Source organism: Aotus nancymaae, unplaced genomic scaffold (assembly GCF_030222135.1).
Source record: "Aotus nancymaae isolate 86718 unplaced genomic scaffold, 86718_ANA_hifiasm-v0.15.2.pri h1tg000076l, whole genome shotgun sequence".
Lineage (NCBI taxonomy): Eukaryota > Metazoa > Chordata > Mammalia > Primates > Aotidae > Aotus > Aotus nancymaae.
The window spans coordinates 726,876-745,677 of NW_026988491.1; the positions used below are offsets into that span (position 1 = coordinate 726,876).

At 48.5% G+C, this 18,802-nt stretch overlaps 1 protein-coding gene across 2 annotated transcripts in view; it reads left to right on the top strand.

The window, feature by feature from the left end:
• Positions 1-18,802, top strand: part of MYO18B (myosin XVIIIB) — a 285,467-nt gene that overhangs the window by 44,351 nt on the left and 222,314 nt on the right. For both annotated transcript variants that reach the window (XM_064367868.1, XM_064367869.1), the window contains exon 12: positions 7,731-7,875. In XM_064367868.1, coding sequence (XP_064223938.1) covers positions 7,731-7,875 — 145 coding nt within the window. The remainder of the gene's footprint in view (positions 1-7,730; positions 7,876-18,802) is intronic.

Below are 18,802 nucleotides of genomic sequence, written 5' to 3' on the forward strand. Positions count from 1 at the left end.
TTAAATAAGGAATTAAGATCACATCTGTTTTTCGGGAGAAGTAACCAGGCTCACAGAGGTGAAGCTACTCGCCCAAAGGCACACATATTTGTTGTTGTTGTTGTTGTTTTGAGATGGAGTCTTGCGCTGTAGCCCAGGCTGGAGTGCAGTGGTGCCACCTTGGCTCACTGCAACCTCCACCTCCAAGGTTCTGGTTCAAGCAATTCTCCTGCCTCAGCCTCCCAAGTAGCTGGGATTACAGGCATGTGCCACCACGCCCAACTAATTTTTGTATTTTTAGTAGAGACGGGGTTTCATCATGCTGGCCAGGCTAGTCTTGAACTCCTGACCCCGTGATCTGCCCGCCTTGGCCTCCCAAAGTGCTGGGATTTCAGGCATGAGCCACCGCGCCCGGCCAGGCACACAGCTTTTAAGTGGTGGAGTCAGGACTGGGATCCAGGTTGGCCTGACTTTAAATCTGGTACTTTGTTTCTTCCCACTCTGTCGTCTCGGATGGAGATCGTGGCTGAAGACCACGTGCTCTGAGGTCAGGCCCATTATGACCCCTTGGGTGACTTAACTTCTCCCAGCCTCAGTTTTTCACCTGTGGGATGGGTAGAGCAACACCCTTGGATGACACCAAGGACTGGGGGCTCAGTAGGTGTCTGATGCTTACTGAGCGTGCCCTTCCCCAGATGGGTAGCCTTGGGCAAGTAACTTCGTCTCTCTGAGCCTCCATTTCCTCCTCTGTCAGTTGGAGAGACCCATGCCTGCCTCGTGGGGGAACAAGCACCCAGTACGAAAATATATGTGCTTAATGGACACTTTCTCTCCTCTCCACTTAAGTGGACTCTTGATGCTGTGCTAAGAAGTGGATTAGTGAGATGCTGAGTGACGGGTAGAGCAGCTCCTGGCTGCGGACCTACACCTGTCCTGCATCCCCCACCCCCGCAATCTCCATGAGGTTCACCGGCCTGTGCAGGCACCTGCGTGATGTTTCTTTTGAGATGCATTGAATCAGTGTTTAGCATTTTCCTCCCAGAGTTAGCTTCTGGTCCATGAGGCAGAGGGATGGGAATCCTTGGGCTGGTTGGTTGTATAAATAAGGAGGCCCGGCCAGGTGCGGTGGCTCACGCCTGTAATCCCAGTACTTTGGGAGGCTGAGGCGGGTGGATCATGAGGTCAGGAGTTCAAGACCAGCCTGGCCAAGGTGGTGAAACCCCGTCTCTACTAAAAAAAATACAAAAAAAATTAGCCGGGTGTGGTGGCAGGTGCCTGTAATCCCAGCTACTTGGGAGGCTGAGGCTGAGAATTGCTTGAACCCGGGAAGCGGAGGTGTCAGTGAGCCGAGATCGCACCACTGCACTCCATCCTGGGTGACAGAGTGAGACTCTGTCTCAAAAAACAAAAACACAAGGAAGCCCACCCGGCCCTGGGGAAGAGGGGGTGGGTGTGCCTCCCCATGAATCAGAGTTGGACCCAGGCCTGCCTGAGACCCACTATTGTGCTCATAATCGGGGGGAGGACACCGAGGTGCTGGTTCCCTCTGCCAGGGAGGTCACCGGGAGCTCCATCAGAGAGCAGCTCCCAGCTGCAAACCATGGCTCCTCGGGGCCCTTTGCTCTGCAGAGGAGACCTGCACCCCCAGCTCATCCAGAGTTCTCAGCACCCAAATGTGCTAGGTTCCCTCGACCCCTTGTCCTTCCACTTGGAGATGCCTCCTGCTTCCTGGCCCCTGCTCTGCCTCACTCGTTCTGTTTACCCTTTATGATTTGCTCCATACCCAACTCCTTCTAGGAAGCCTCCCGTCCCTCCAGTCGGTTCCTTTACCCCTGCCCACGGCGTGTGCTCTGTGTATCATCTCTTTGCACACCTGTCCCCTTCAGTGGACTGGGGGCCCTTTGAGTGCAAGGTCATACCTGATTCACTTGTTATAGAGTACTGGGCATGAACTTGGGCAGCAGTGGGGAATGGTGTCCCTGGAAGGTGGAACAGCCTAGGCGAAGGCATGGAGGGACAGAGGCAGTAGTGAGCGAAACTCCCATTTATTGAACACCACTGTGTGCTGGCCACTGTGCTGGATGCTTGCTTGCTTTCCTTCCTTCCTTCCTTCCTTCCTTCCTTCCTTCCTTCCTTCCTTCCTTCCTTCTTTCTTTCCTTCTTTCCTTCCCTCCTTCTTTCCTTCCCTCCTTCCTTCCTTCCTTCCTTCCTTCCTTCCTTCCTTCCTTCCTTCCTTCCTTCCTTCCTTCCTTCTTTCTTTCTTTCTTTCTTTCTTTCTTTCTTTCTTTCTTTCTTTCTTTCTTTCTTTCTTTCTTTCTTTCTTTCTTTCTTTCTTTCTTTCTTTCTTTCTTTCTTTCTTTCTTTCTTCCGAGAAGGAGTCTTGCTCTGTCGCCCAGGCTGGAGTGCAATGGCTCACTGCAACCTCCACCTCCCAAGTTCAAGCGATTCTCCTGCCTCAGCCTCCTGAGTAGCTGGGATTATAAGTGCCCCACCAGCTTGCCCAGCTAAGTTTTTTACATTTTTTTAAGAAGAGTTGGGGGTTTCGCCATGTTGGCAAGCCTAGTCTCAAACTCCTGACCTCGTGATCTGCCCACCTCGGCCTCCGAAGTGCTGGGATTACAGGCATGAGCCACCGCGCCCAGCTGTGCTGGGTGCTTTATTTATATATATAAACTCATTTAGTCCTCATAGCAGCCCTGGGAGGATACTAAGATATGATTTCCATTTTATTTATTTATTTCATTTGAGACAGGATCTTGTTCTGTCAGCCAGCCTGGAGTGCAGCAGTGTGACCATAGCTCACAGCTTGAACTCCTTGGTTCAAGAAATTCTCCTGCCTCAGCCTCCCAAGTAGCTGGGGCTGCAGGCACCTGTCGCCCTGCCTGGCTAACTTTTATATATTTTTTAATAGATAAAGGGTCTTGCTACGTTGCCCAGGCTGGTCTCGAACTCCTAGGCATAAGCGATCCTCCCACCCAGGCCTCTCAAAGTACTAGGATTACAGGCGTGGGTCACCACACCTGGCCTTATTTCTTCTTTGAAGAAGTGGAAACTGAGCCTCCATGCATGGGAAGGGACTTGAGCAGAGTCACATGCTTGGGAGTGCAGAGTCGAGAGGGCATCCAGCTCTGTCTGGCTCCACATCAAACCTGGCTTCTCTCTCTGCACTGTACGAATCTCCTGGGCACTGTAAATCCAGCCTGGTTTAATGGAGAGAGAACATTTTGGATTTTATTTTCTTTCACTAAATTACCTGCAGACTTTGATTGACCTTGAGATTTTACCTAAGTCAAACCCTGGGCATGTTATGATTTGACTTTTCTTATCCACTGATTTTTGAAAGTTGAGGTAAAACATGAAGTGCATACGGTATACTGATTTTAAGTGTACAACTCAGTGATGTTGATATTCTCCCTCTCTTTCTCTCTTTTTGAGAGAGGGTCCCTCTCTTTCACCCAGGCTGGAGTGCAGTGGTGCCATCATGGCTCACTGCAACCTTGATTTCCAAGCCTCAAGCAATCATCCCACCTCAGCTTCCCGAGTAGCTGGGACTACAGGCTCATGCCACCATGCCTGGCAGATTTTTAATTTTATTGTAGAGACAGGGTCTCACTCTGTTGCCCAGGCTAGTCAACCCCTCCCACCTCAGCCTCCCAAAGTGCTGGGATTACAGGCATGAGCCACCACACCTGGCTGATGTTAATATGATGAAACATACCAGCAACTATCCCCCAGATCAAGATACAGAACATTCCTCATTCCACCAAAGGCTCCTCTGAGCCCCCTCTCAGGCAATCTCCATTAGAAGTACCCATCTCACTCCAGAACTGTTACCCTGACTTCTTACCCTACGTTAGTTTCACCCATTCTTGAACTTTGCAGAACTTTACAGAAGCACACAGTGCAGGCCTTTGTGTCTGGCTTCTTAGACTCAGCACTGGGTCTGTGAGATGCCTATATGCCTCCACATGTCTCGGTGGCTTGTTTTTTTCACTGCTGTGTAGCTCTCCAATGCCGCGTTCTGGGTATACCACTCTTTCTTGCTCCGTTCTCCTGCTGATAGACATTTGGGTTGTGAGTTGACTTATTCCATTCACTTGACTTCTTTCTATCTTCACGATTTTGATCCAAAGAGTTTCTTTTATCAGGGCACTCTGCAGAGGTGTTTGAAGAACAGTTGGCTCTCTGGAAGTTTAAGGAACTGTGAGCGTTTTCATGATCCTGATCATTTTGGATCAGAAACATGTATTTATTGATTCACATCTTCTGTTCAGAAAAAGACATTGGGAGGGGGTGAGGAAGAGAAAGCAGCACATGAGCTTTAGTGGAAGTTTTCTCATTCTTCTCTTCACACGAGCTACCTGGCAGATGATGGAGTCCTCCTTAATTTAAAGTCCAATGCTCACGGGTGGCAGTGGGAGCCATAATAAATGTGTGGGCACTGTCCTTTTGGCGTCCTTTTTCCGCTACTTTGAGATCTCATAAATAACTGAGAGTATGTTGGTAAGACGCCTTCCGCCCCTCTGTTTGCTCCAGCTGCAGTTGCTAGGTTGAGCTCCTGGTTGCTAGGGATTTTGTGGTCCTGTGGCGGCCCAGAAATATGATGGATCAGTGGAACATGCTTTTGCTATATTAACTGAAATGTTTCCTAAGCAAATCTCTCAATGTCACTGTATGCTTTGACGTCATCCCAACTCATTGATGATCCTTGCAAGTTTCCCAGTTAGAGGAAGTGGCTTGAATGGAGGGGACAAGTATCTTGGACTGGGAATCAGTCCCAGAATCAGAAAAGCCTACTTCTAGTCTGGCATCTGATATTAATTTGCTGTGTGACCTTGGGCAAGTGTCTAGGCACTGGACTCTGCGAAATTCAAAGACCTCCTGGCTTTAACCGCCTACAGGTCATCACCCAAGTTCTCTAAGCAGGCCAAGCGCACATCAGTTTCTCATTATCGGCTGGGGGATTATTGACAAAAGAATTCCCATTCCTGGATCACTTCCTCTTCACCCAGCAGGCTTCTGGGCTGAGTCTCCTTGGCCAGATGGTGTGTGCACAGTAGTTTCAGACTAATTTTAATATTCAATCAGACATAATTGGGATCATAAATCTTAAAAAAAATCCTACAACGCATAAACATCTGATCATGTCATTTTCTGTTTCCTCCTGTTAAAATCTTTGGCAGGCTGGGTGCAGTGGCTCATGCCTGTAATCCCAGCACTTTCAGAGGCCATGGTGGGAGGATCGCTTAAGTCCAGGAGTTTAAGACCAGCCTGGGCAACATAGTGAGACCATATCTCTACAAAAAGAAATTAAATCAGCTGAGCATGGTAGTGCATACCTGAAGTCCCAGCCACTTGGGAAGCTGAGGTGGAAGGATTGTTTGAGCCAGGAGTTTGAGACTGCGGTGGGCTATAAGCACACCACTGCACTCCAGCCTGGGCCATAGAGCGAGACCCTGTCTCAAAAAATAAAAAAAAATAAAAAAAGAGAAAAGAACAACAACCAAAAACCAGGTGCGGTGACTCACACCTGTCATCCCAGCACTTTGGGAGGCCGAGGTGGGTGGATCACCTGAGGTCAGGAGTTTGAGACCAGCCCGACCAACATGGTGAAACCCCATCTCTACTAAAAATATAAAATTAGCCGGGTGTGCTGGTGCGTGCCTATAATCCCAGCTACTCAGGAGGCTGAGGCAGGAGAATCTCTTGAACCCGGGAGGCGGAGGTTGCAGTGAGCCAACATCGTGCCACTGCACTCCAGCCTGTGCAACAAAGAGCAAAACTCCATCTTCAAAAAAAAGAAAGTTAGCAGTATTTAGCAGGGAAGCTGTTCATGGTAGCTGCAAGAAGCCATGTCCTGAAAGGAATCTGGACTCACTGGCTTGCTGTTGGATCTTGATTGATTAATAATGTCTGTTAGGAGTCCAGGAATATAGTGGGGCATATATCAGTTTTTGCCAATCATGACTGGAGTTTAAAGCCCGCGCCCTTTAATTTCATGGTTGAGGCCTTCAAAGTTGGCCTGTGTCAGCTTCTCCAGCTTTGTCTTCTCCCCATCTCTGTCTGAGCCACCTCCAAAACTAACTGCTTCCAGGCCAGGTGCGGTGGCTCACGCTTGCAATCCCATCACTTTGGGAGGTCAAGGTGGGTGGATCACTTGAGTTCAGGAGTTTGAGACCAGCCTGGCTAACATGGTGAAGCCCCATCTCTACTAAAAATAAGAAAATTAGCTGGGTGTGGTGACGGGTGCCTGTCACTCCAGCTACTCAGGAGGCTGAGGTGAGAGAATCGCTTGAACCCAGGGGGCGGAGGTTGCAGTGAGCTGAGATTGCGCCACTGCACTCCAGCCTGGGCAACAGAGCAAGACTCTGTCTCAAAAATAGACAAAACCAAACCAAACCAAAATAACTGCTTCCACGGACCACCTATTGTCTCCCAAAATCTCCTTTGCTCATGTGGTTCCCTTGCCCATTGGGACCTTTATTATATTCAGTTGGCCAACTCTGCCTATTTATCTGTCAAATCTCTATCACAGTTTGATCTGCTCTATGTTATTCTCTTTGGCTGTCTTGGGTGGGGTTAATTACCCATTGTCCCTCTGATGTCCCATGGTTCTCTGCATAGAGCTATAGCATAGCCTACCCTGCACAGCCTACATCTAGACCCTACCTATAGACCCCACCTATAGACCCCATACACCTACCTATAGACCCCATATAGCTACCTATAGACCCCATACACCTACCTATAGACCCCATACGCCTACCTATAGACCCCATATGCCTACCTATAGACCCCATACACTTACCTATAGACCCCATACGCCTACCTATAGACCCCATACACCTACCTATAGACCCCATACGCCTACCTATATACCCCATACACCTACCTATATACCCCATACACCTACCAATAGACCCCATACGCCTACCTATAGACCCCATACGCCTACCTATAGACCCCATACGCCTACCAATAGACCCCATACGCCTACCTATAGACCCCATACGCCTACCTATAGACCCCATACGCCTACCTATAGACCCCATACGCCTACCTGTAGACCCCATACACTTACCTGTAGACCCCATACACTTACCTGTAGACCCCATGTAGCTACCTATAGACCTCATGTAGCTACCTATAGACCTCATATAACTACCTATAGACTGCATATACCTACCTATAGACCCCATACACTTACCCATAGACCCCATACACCTACCTATAGACCCCGTACAGCTACCTATAGACCCCATATTCCTACCTATAGACCCCATATACCTACCTATAGACCCCATATAGCTACCTATAGACCCCATATAGCTACCTATCAACTTGTACCCACGACCTACCTACCACTTAGCCCATTTCACACTTAGTTGCTTTCATGTCTCTTTCCAGTTCTACCTTGAGAGGGCCTCAAAGTCAAGGTCCAGGCTTTGCTTATCTTCGCATCCCTAGACCAGAGCCCAGCACAGAGCAGAGTTTCCATAAATCTATAATGCATGCAGACATGAATGAATAAAAGCCACACTGCATTTCAAAGTCAGAGAAAAATGATTTGGATAACTTTCCCAGTCATCTGAGTTAGTCTGTCAATATTCCTCAGCTTAATTGTGGGTAATTTACTGTGGCAATAAAGTGACCCCTACATTCCTCCTAGACGGAGCTCAGCTTCAAGTTATGAGTTTGTGTCTTCTCCATCATGATGGCCTTGTTTTCTTCCCATCTCCCTTTGCTCCCAGCCTGAAGATAAGCAGAAGGCGGCGGCTGCCTTTGCCCAGCTCCAGGGTGCCATGGAGACGCTGGGCATTTCAGAGAGCGAGCAGCGGGCCATTTGGCGGGTCTTGGCAGCCATCTACCACCTGGGCACGGCAGGGGCCTGCAAAGGTACGTTCCTCCTGCCGAGCTCACCTGGGTGGCCAGCTGTCTCCTTTGGCATGTGCCTGACAAGGCCCTTCTTCGGACAGGTGAGAACAGGGTCAATATGTCACCTTCTGTGTCTCTGGGACTGCTCTTGGGGAGGCTGCTGAAACCAGGCATTGTGAGGAGGACACGGCTGGCATTTCAAGCAAACCTTCTAGAGCAGCTCTGTCCAAAAGAACTTTCTACAGTGGTGGAGATGATCTCTCTCTATGCTGTTTAGTGCAGTAGCCGCTAGCCGCAGGCTGCTGCTGCACACTTGAAATATAGTAGTGTGACTGAGGAATTGAATTTTTTTTTTTCTGAGATGGAGTCTCGCTCTGTTGCCAGGCTGGAGGGCAGTGGCGCGATCTCAGCTCACTACAACCTCCACCTCCCGGGTTCAAGTGATCCTCCTGCCTCAGCCTCCCAAGTAGCTGGGACTACAGGTGTGTGTCACCATGCTCAGCTAATTTTTGTGTTTTTAGTAGAGATGGGATTTCACCATGTTGGCCCGGATGGTCTCAATCTCTTGACCTCATGATCTGCCTGCCTTGGCCTCCCAAAGTGCTGGGATTACAGGCTTGAGCCACCATGCCTGGCCAGGAATTGAAATTTTAATTGCATTTAATTCTACTTAATTTAAATTTAAGTAGTCATAGGTGGCCAGGGGCTACTGTACTGGCACTGCAGTAGAGCAGCCCGAGAATATGCAAAGGAAGGTAAGGTTGGGTCTAAGCAGTAAAAGTGCTGTGTTTCTTTTTTATTTCTTAAATTTTTATTGTTTGAGACCAGGTCTTGCTTTGCTGTTCAGGCTGGGCAGCAGTGGTGCAATTATAGCTCACTGCAGCCTCCACCTCCTGGGCTCAGGCGATCCTCCTGCCTCAACCTCTCGAGTAGCTGGGACTACAGGTGTGCACCACCACGCCTGGTTAATTTTTTAAAAATTTTTTTGTAGAGACAGGGGTCTCACTTTGTTGCCCAGGCTGGTCTCAAACTCCTAGGCTCAAGTGATCCTCCTGTCTTGACCTCCCAAAGTGGTGGGATTACAGGCATGAGCCACTGCGCCCAGCCAAGGTGCTGTGTTTCTAGCTAGATGTCCTGGAGATGTTCCCTGCCACGTGCCCTGAAGCTGATATTGTGTCCTTGTCCCTATTCTTAAGTGTCTATTTTCTGATTGTCCCTATTCTGATCTGGTCTTCCAAGTGGTTTCTACCACCCCTCTCTTCCTTACCCTCTCCCTATCCAATCATTCACCATGTTCCAGAGACAGTCTCTGTGACATTATTTCTGTCCTAGTTTCTCTATCTTTAGTGTTAGCACCTTACATTAGGTGTTTACCGTTCTGTGTGCATGCGCTTGGATGGTTGCAGTAGCCTCCTTGCTGAGACCTTCATTCCTCCTTCCACCCATTCTCATCATGACCATCAAGTTCCTTTCTACAACAGAGACCTGTGGTGCCATTCTCCTGCTTAGAATCCTCCTGAGGCTCTCCCTTGCCTCTAAGTCAAATAAAATTCCTTGGCTCAGCATTCAAAGCTCTTCACCTCCCTAACCTGTCTCTTCTTCTCCCTCTTTTGGCAATAGATAAGGTGCTGGGGAAAGAGTGAGGATGGATAGCGAGGGTTTCTACCTTCATGGGGCCTTTGGTGCCTTGTGTTTGATTGTGACTCTGTGTAGCTCTTTTCAGTGGCCAGTTGCTGATGTTGGGCCCAGAACATAGAACTGGAAGTTACTTATTGAATGAACACGTGTGTGAATTCAGGTCCGTCCTGGGACTGTGTATGGATTCTGCCTGACGTTCTGGGCTCTTACCTTGCGGGACAGCAAAATCTTCTAGAAGGTGCTGGCTCATGCTTTCTGTCATCCCCACATTCCTGGGCCCTGTGACCCATTCCTTTGATTCTCATCCATTTGAGCCACATACCTTAACCCACCGATTTGATTTTGTAAATTTCTAGAAGTCGAACTGAGTCAGGAGTAAGTAAGATGGGGATTCCACAGTCGATCCAAGCCAAGGACAGATGTGCTGGGCTGGGCAAATATGAAAAAACCAAATGCCACCTGTCTTTCCAAAAATCAGCCACGGACATTCACAATGGCAAAGATATGGAACCAACCTAAGAGCCCACAGACTAATGAGTGGATAGAGAAAATATGGTATGTAGGTACACCATGGCATAATGCTCAGCCCTAAAAACGGGATGAAATAATATCTTTTGCAGGAACTTGGATGGAGCTGGAGGCCATTATTCTAAGTGAGGTAACTCAGGAATGGACAACCACACACTGTGCATTTTCACTTACAAGTGGGAGCTAAGCTATGAGGATGCAAAGACATAGGAATGATATAATGGATTTTGGGGACTCAGGTGGCAGAGGTTAAGAGGGGGTAAGGGCTAAAACACTATGTATTGGGTACAGTGTACACTGCTGGGGGGTTGGGTGTACTAAAACCTGATAAATCACCACTAAATAACCAGAAACACCTGTACCCCCAAAATGATTGAAAAAAATCTGCCATGGGCCACGCTAAGCGCTTGGCTTTTGGGCATCGCCACCACTTTGCTCAGGGAACTGTGATGTCTCTCATTCAACTTCCTGGTCACTGAGGACAGCCTTAGTCAGGAACAGACCCTGAGACAAAGAGGTGGGAACATGTTGCGTATCTCGGGGAGGGCCCCAGAAGGCTCTGGTAGGGGAACGGGAAAATGACACAGGGGAGGGGAGGCAGGTAATACAAGGTGCATGAAGGAGCAGCTTACCCTGGGAAACTGAGGCTCAGTCCTACTGAGGACCCCTGGGAGACTCTGAGGAATATGCCTCCTGGTGGTCTTATCTAAGACACAAGGAAGTCGAGATATTCATCTAGAGACTCAGGGAGCCCCCTGGCTGATTAGCCTGTCACCAGGGAAGTGAAGGAGGTCAATTTCATTCCTGAGTTTCTCCTCCTGGGGCCAAGTGGGAGGTCCCTTCTTTGATGTGGGCTCAAGGACCTGACCCATCCACACCAGTGCATCTGACGATAAAAGAGAAAGTCACTTTTATAAATATTTTATTAATACTTGATGACGGCAATAATTTCTGCCAGCCCTCCCCCCACCCCACCTTATAAATTATTTTAAGAAGAACTGTCGTCAGTCTGCCTGGGAGGCCTGCCCGGTGATTTACTTACTTATAGATTCTGCTTTGAAAGATTTCATAATAGGTTGCTCTAAAATCAGCTATTAAGAATTTCAAAGTCGTATATAAATGTCTTTGCTTTGTGTCATAACAGATCATTTTGAAATATATTAAGAATCATTTTCATTAATCAGGTTTTTTTTTCATTAAAATGATACTGCCTTCTCAGCGCGCCTGACTTCCTAGCTAATTCTGAGAGTCTCACTCCTATGTTTAAAAGTCAATAATAGTTCCCTCTGGGGAGAATTCAGGCCTTATAACTGGACACAGGGTTTTTGAACTGTTATAGCAATGACAATAACCACTAATATTGGCTTGGTGTTTGACAGTTTCAAAAGCACTTATGCCTCTATTATGCCTTTTGATTGGATTAGACTTATATGCTAACTTCATGCCATGGGCAAGAGTCGGGAGTCCACCTGCTGGGTATGAATACTGGCTCAGCCTCTCTGAGCCTCAGTCTTTTCCTCTGTCAAATGGGGCTAATGATGGTACCCTCTTTGTAGGCTTCTCTTGAGGATTGAGGGAGTCAGTGCCTAAAACTGTGGCGCACAGGACTTGGCTCCTGGCGGGTGTTTCATAAGGGTTCATTTTCATCCATCTCCATTTTAGAGACAAGCAAACAGAGGCTCAGAGAAGGTGTGCCACTGACCTGGTATGACACAGCCAGGACCTTCCAGGTGGGATTTGGGCCATTCTCATTTTCCTGGGGACACTGTGTTGAGTGCTGATAGACCCGATGTCACCACCTCCTTAGAACAGCCTGGGAGGAGTGAGGACTGTTATGATGCCCATTTTATAGATGAAGAAACTGATATGCAGCAGAGAATTTCATCCGTATTCCTCAGGACGTACAGCTAAAGCTAGAGATGGGATTTGGACTTAGGTCTGCTTGAGCTCTGAGCCCTGAGACAAACCTCTGGAAACTCACCTCCTACCTCCCAAATGCCCTGTGACTAGCAGGCCTACAATTCAACTCAATTCTGACACTACCCTGAGTTAGCAGAGTTAGCTCAGACCCCGAAGTTTAAGGGTTCAGTCCCACAAGACTGTCCCCACTTCAGATGCCAGCTGCAAGCACCTGGCCTCCCATACTTCTAACTAAGTGGCTTTTGAGTTGTGAGTTCTCATGACCCCCTTCTCTTGTCTAATCATTCACTAGAATGGCTCACAGGATTAAGAAAACACTTTACTTACAACCACTGCTCTATTATAAAGGATACAACTTAGGAGTAGCCAGAATAGGGAAAGGATAGGGGAGAAGGCAGAGACTCCTGTCTGCTCTAAGCAACACAGCACTTTGATGTGTTGGAAGCTCTCTGAGCCCCTCCTTTAGGGGTTTCCATGGAAGTTTATGCAGGCATGATTGATCAAATCATTGGCAATTAACTCGATCTCCAGTTCTTCTGTCACATCTTAAAAAGAAACCCTATAGCCTTTAGCTATTGCTCTCAGCCCCCATCCCTAAGTAATGCCTCCCCCAGCCCTAAACAAGCACGAATCTACTTTCTGTCTCCACGGATTTCCTTGTTCTGGACGTCTGACACGAATGCAGTCACGCAATATGTGCATGTGTTGTCTTTTATGACTGGCTGCTTTCACGTGGCGGAATGTTTGCAAGATTTATCCGTTTTGTAGCATGGATCAGTACTTTATTCATTTTTAATGGCTGAATCATATTCCGTCATATGGCTATACCACATTTTGTTTACCCACGGACCATGTTTATTTTTTCTTTTATTCTTCCTGAAAGCTGGGTCATAGTAACTGTTCAGAAAATTCGGGCAGAGCAGTTCTGTGAATGGACAAGTAAGTATGCGCATGCCAAAAGACTGGGCTTTGCAGTCAGGCACCTCCAACCAAGCTTCAGCTCTGCCCTTTGACGGATGTGTAATCGTGAACAGGTCACTCCCCGTATGTGAGCCTCAGTTTTCTCATCTATAAAATGGGGATAACTGTGATGCCTTCTAGGGTGAGGCGTGATGAAACGCAATGATGTTCATAGAAAGCCTTTAGCTCAGGGCTTTGTGGTTCTGGAAACGTGCCTGTTTTGTTCGTCCTGCAGATCCCGTCCTAGAAATAAACCAGTCTTCAGGGTCTGGGCCCCCAGTCCTCTCTTAAACTTCTAGCCAATTACTCTGAACTTGTTGGGGTTTATGCTGTTTTGACCTCAACTTATGGTAAGAAACATTTTACTTCTTGACCCAGTGAAAGTGAAACACACACACACACACACATTTTATAGAGAATAGCACATACACACCCACACACACATACACACACACACACTTCATAGAGAATAAATCACAGAGAGAATCCTCTGTATTTGTGAGTTTAACAAAAAAAAAAAAAAAAAAAGAAAGAAAATCAAGCCAACACTGACATATAGAATATGCCTAGAAACTCACCCTGGTAAATACACCTCTCTGCAGCTGCAAATCCCATTTGGGGTTTTGTTTCACCTTTGTTTTCATTTTTAACCTTGTACAATCTCTCCACCCAGCCACCAGAGTGGCCCTTTTCACACGAAACCCAGACCACACATTCCTCCGTCCCCGTGGCTGCCCAGTGTTGCTCAGAGGCACGCCGAGGAGGCTGCTACGGAGATCTCCCAGCTCCCAGGGAGCAGGGGAGCAATGATTCCCAAGCACTGTCTGTGCTGAGTTACATGCTAGATCACCGGACCTGAGGAAATTTTCAAGTTCATGCCTTCAGGTGAGTCTTTGTCTATTGTTTCTTCAGATGGTGCAGTTGTGGCTCAGAGAGGTGGTGTGACTTGCCCAAGGGCACACAGCCGGAAGTGATGGAGCTCAAAGTTGCCTGAGCCTAAGGCTCTCAGACTTTGCATAGGGAACAGGACCCTTCTTAGTTGCTCTCAGCATAGTTGAGGTTTTCGTTTTTGTGTGTGAGAGAGCACTCCTGAAGTCTAAGCAATTCTCCTGTGGGTGGAAGGTGTATTTTGGCACAAGCTGGGTGGGCTCAGGTGATGACTCTACACAGAAACTTCTTGGTTTTCCAGGGCAACTGTACATTGCTCAGCCTGGATGTCAGGGGGTGGCCCTGCTCTATCTGGTAAGATCCAGGCAGTGAGAAGGCACCTGAACTTGCATTAGATGCTGCTCGACAGCCTTGGCAGAGGGAGCACTGTCAGGACTGTGAGATCAGGTATGGTGGAAGCCTATGGGCATCACCCATAGACCCCTAATTGTCTGGTTCACCTAGGATGTCCATGCTGCACAGAAGGTGTGGTAGGCTTGCCTGCTGAGGAGAGGTCAGTGAAGGACCCATGGCTGTGATGGGCGAGGAGATGCATCATCTCTCAGCTCCTCTGGTGGCTGGAGGTCAAGTGTGCCCTCCCCTCTCCCTCACTCCTTATGCACAGGTTCCGAGTATGCCCTCTCTGTGCCCAGCTCTCAGTGGGGGTGGAGCTGGGCAGCCCCATGTTAAAGCACCCTTCCCATGCCAGCCCTGTGCTGCAATTTAGCACATGGCATCCCATTCGCTCCTCTAGATAAACCCAGCCACATTCTGCAGATGAGAAAACTGAAGCTCCTCCAGGAGAAACCGCTTGCCCAGGGCACACAGTGAGGCTGTGCCCGAGCTTGGACTGGAACTCAGGTCTGTCTGGCTCAAGGCCTCCTCCTTCCACTGCAGCATGCAAAGAGGATGGTCAAAAGACAAATGGTCCTTGTTTGGGGACCATCAGGTTGGACCAGGGCAAGATCGCTGTGGATTTATTCTTGGAGCCTCAGCTGGGAGCCCTAGAGCTGTCTCCAGGGATCCTTGTCTCTTGATCACGGCATCCAGCTGGACAAAATCTCTACCCTGGAATCCCAGAATGGCTTCCAAGCCAAGCTCCTGGCTTCCCTTCTTCCCCATCCTTGCTACCCCGATCTGCTCTCTGCCATAGCCAGCAGGAACTCCCCAGTTCACACGTTTGGTTGGGTTACTTCAATAGAGCTACCGACGACCCCATATGAGGGCGATTCCAGCTGGTCTGGTCCCTGCCCACCTATCCAGTCTCAGTTTGCACCCATGATGCTGTGGCTCGGCTGCAGAGGATGTTTCTTTTACTCTCTTGCTATTCCCGGCAAGAGCTGTGGTATGGTGGTCTTGTCCACTCCCGCTCTCCCTGCTTCCCTTTGCCAACTCCTCCGCTCTTGATTCGAAAATCACTGCCCCCACAAGCCTTCCCTGGCCCCTGAACAAGGTCTGGCTTTCCCGCTCTGTATGCTCTGGGCAATCCCTGGCCACCTTTATTTATTTTTCATGTGGGATAATTGATTATTGGAGTAATGTCTGTCTCCCATGCTGGGCTGTAGCTCTGTGAGTACAGAGGCCTTATCTGATTCTGCTCATTGTTACATCCTCAGGGCCTAGCACAGGGCCTGGCACATAGTATGTGCTCAATAAATATTGACTGAGCCATGTATCTCCTTGGTAACTCCCAAAGGAAGAAGAGGTCGCCCTGGAATGGAAGTGAAATGAGGGATGTGAAGGGGTTGGCAGGTGAAAGAGTGGGGCCAGGCAGGAGGATGGACAGACAAGGGCACTGAGTGACAACCGCTCTGCTCCTGTGGGCCTCTCCTCCTGCTCTGACCCTAGGATACCTCCCATCACTGGACAGGTGGCTCCTGGGCTTAGTCAGTTTATTACAGATTTGTTTCGAGAGGCTGGGCACAGATGGCCTTTGGATCTTAGAAGCCTGCTCTTGTGGTGGCAATGAGACCACATCCCTAACCCTGTCTCCATAAAGTCCACACCTCCTTTCTGTCTCTCTGGCTTGCCATTACTGATGGGTTCCTGGGGAAGGCAGCGGGAAGGGTGTCTCAGGGCCGGCACCACATGGCAGGCAGAAAACACCAGGTGATTTGAGATGGTGATTGATTTGCTCTTCACCAAGGCTCATGGCTCAAGCCATCACTCCAGGGCCATTAGATAATTCATCCAAGCTCATGCTTCTCTCCTTTGGCAAAAAGTGGCCTGTGGAACCATTGGCTAGTGCTTGTGTGTTTCGAATGGAGCCAATGGATGCTTTCTGAGCTGAACTTGGTCAAGAGAGAGTAGGGAGGAGGGGAGAGCTGGGGCCTCAGCACTGGACAGAGCAGGGTATGAGTCCAGGCTCCCCGATCTCCTGATAGTGTGATTCATCTCGTGTCAGTGACTTTTCATCTCGTTGGACCTCAATTTTCTTGTCTGTAAAATGGTAATAACCCCACCTACCTTCTGCAATCGTTGTATAGTCAGATAGTAAATGTTTAACACTTGGCACATAGGAGGTATTCAGGAAGCAGTAACTGTCTTCTTTGCAAAGCACTTTGGTTGTTAGTTCTTTGTGTTGGCATTAAAGTGTGTCCCTGAGATGGACTTGGTAACGGTTGTTAAACCCATTTGGTGAGTGAAGAAACTGTACCTCTCAGAGGTGTGGCTCCTCACTTAAAGGCATGAAATGAAGCTTCTGTACTAGAAAACAGCACGTTCAGAACTAGAGTCCACTTCTAGACTCTCAGTCCAGTGCTCTTTCCACAGCTTAGCAGAAGGCCCAGGAGGTCCAAGGGCAGTGTAGGGCAGAGGTTAGAGCAGAGTCTGGAGTGACACAGATCTGGGCTCAGACTGAAGTAAGAATTCCTGCACTGGCTGGCTCTGTGGCTCTTCCATTACAGCGCTGCAGAAGGAATCAGCCCAGAAAACCCATGGCTTAAACAATCACGTTATTATTTTCCAAAGCTTCTGTGCATTTACACTTTGGAAGGGCTCAGCTGGGAGGTTTTGGCTTGGGGTCTCTCATGTGACTGCAGTCAACTGGTGGCTGATGAAGCACTGGAAGGCTGGAGTAGCCCATTTGCCAGGCTTCATGTGGTCTCAGATCTCTCCATGTGGGCTAGTTGGGCTTCCTTATGGCATGGTGGCTTCAGGACTCCAAGTCGAAGTTTCCAGCAAGCAAGATGGAACTGCATCACCTTTTCTAAGCTGTGTCACTTCTGCCATGTTCTGTTGATAAAAATCGTGTCACAGTTTCAAGGATGAGCAAAACCAGATTCCACTCCTAGATGAGGGAGCAGCAAGATTCTAGGGCATATAGGATGAGAGGTCTTGATGTGACCATATCTTGCCATAGTGGCCTTGAGCAGGTAACTTAAGCTGTCTGAGGCTCAGTTTTCTGAGCTTCACAGGTCTGTTATGCAGATGAACTGAGATGCTGTTTGCCAAGGGCTTTGGGGTACAGTGCCAGGCATATAAGTAAGACGTAGGTTTTAAAAATCATAGGCTGGGCACAGTGGCTCATGCCTGTAATTCCAGCACTTTGGGAGGCCAGGGCAGGCATATCACAAGGTCAAGAGATCGAGATCATCCTGGTGAACATGGTGAAACCCCCACCTCTGCTACAAATACAAAATATTAAGTGGATGTAGTGGCAGGTGCCTGTAATCCCAGCTACTCAGGAGGCTGAGATAGGAGACTTGCTTGAACCCAGGAAGTAGAGGTTGCAGTGAGCCGAGATCACGTCACTGCACTCCAGACCAGGTGGCAGAGTGAAACTCCATCTCAAAAGAAAAAAAAAAAGTAAATTGTAATGTTGCAAAGTCTCCATGGCCAATGCATCCCAGCTCCCTCCTGAGGTGGAGATAGAATGGCTCCTGAGACTTTTGCTCTCTATTTTATTACCAGTGGCACCCCTCATCATTCTCTGAGACCTCCAAAGGATCTTCTTCCTTCAGAAGAGTAAAGCAAGGATGAACTCCATGCCCTCTTTGCAGCAAGATGCAATTTCTCTGTCTTGGGACCTCTTTTTTTGTATGAGATTAAAATCAGACACATTCCTCTTCCCAGGAATGACCTCTGTTAAAATCCCCTCCAAGTTTTCCCTGTTCTCCACCTCAGCCCCAGGGCTGGGGGTCACTTTGCACAAATTCTCACTTTTAATTCTCACAGCAACCCTGACAGGTAGGGAAGGAATCACCACTTTTGTGGTCTAGGATGCTGAGTCTCAGAGAGTTGATGCAATCTGGTCAAAGTCAAGCAGCTGCATGTGATGGGGCCAAGGTCGGAACTCAGTATCTCTCTGCCTCCAGAGTTCTTGCTCTTCTCCACTACAAGGCTATCCAGCTGGCTGAGCTGGTGGGTACATTCTGGGTGCCAGGATTTCCACCCTCTCTCCTGAGAGCTCCTTCTCAGCTCCAGCTAATCTCCATCCAATCCTCAATTTGGAAGGTTGTCAGTCTAAGCAGAATCGAGGAGAGCTCAGATTCGGGGCTAAAGGCATGGGCTCTGGGATCACACTGGCCAGTGTTCAGTCCTGTTTCTCCTTCATGGTTAGGTGACTCCCTTGACCTCTGAGACTCAGTGTCCTCATCTGTAAGTGGGGATAATCCTAGTGCCTGCCTCCTAGGGTTCTTGTGAGGCTGACATTATTGAACTCGAGTATTTAAAGCTCTGTCATTGCTATCATTGGCATTATTGTTATTAATGAAAAATTGGTCCAGGGCCCAGGGGAGTTTTCTGCAGCAGTGCTTAGGAGAGCCTGACCTGGGCTGGTCTTTAACCTTTTCCGATCCCTGGGGTCCTGTAGCTGTAAGAGTCGATGTGCATCTCCCCAGAGAGTCAGACTATTGGTCAGCCTGCCTCCTGTCCCTCACCACTTGACAGAAATGACAGTGATGTTCAGAATTCGACATGGCAACATGGATGAGCGATGCCTGTCTTGATGGGGGCATGGATTATTCCAGTTAAT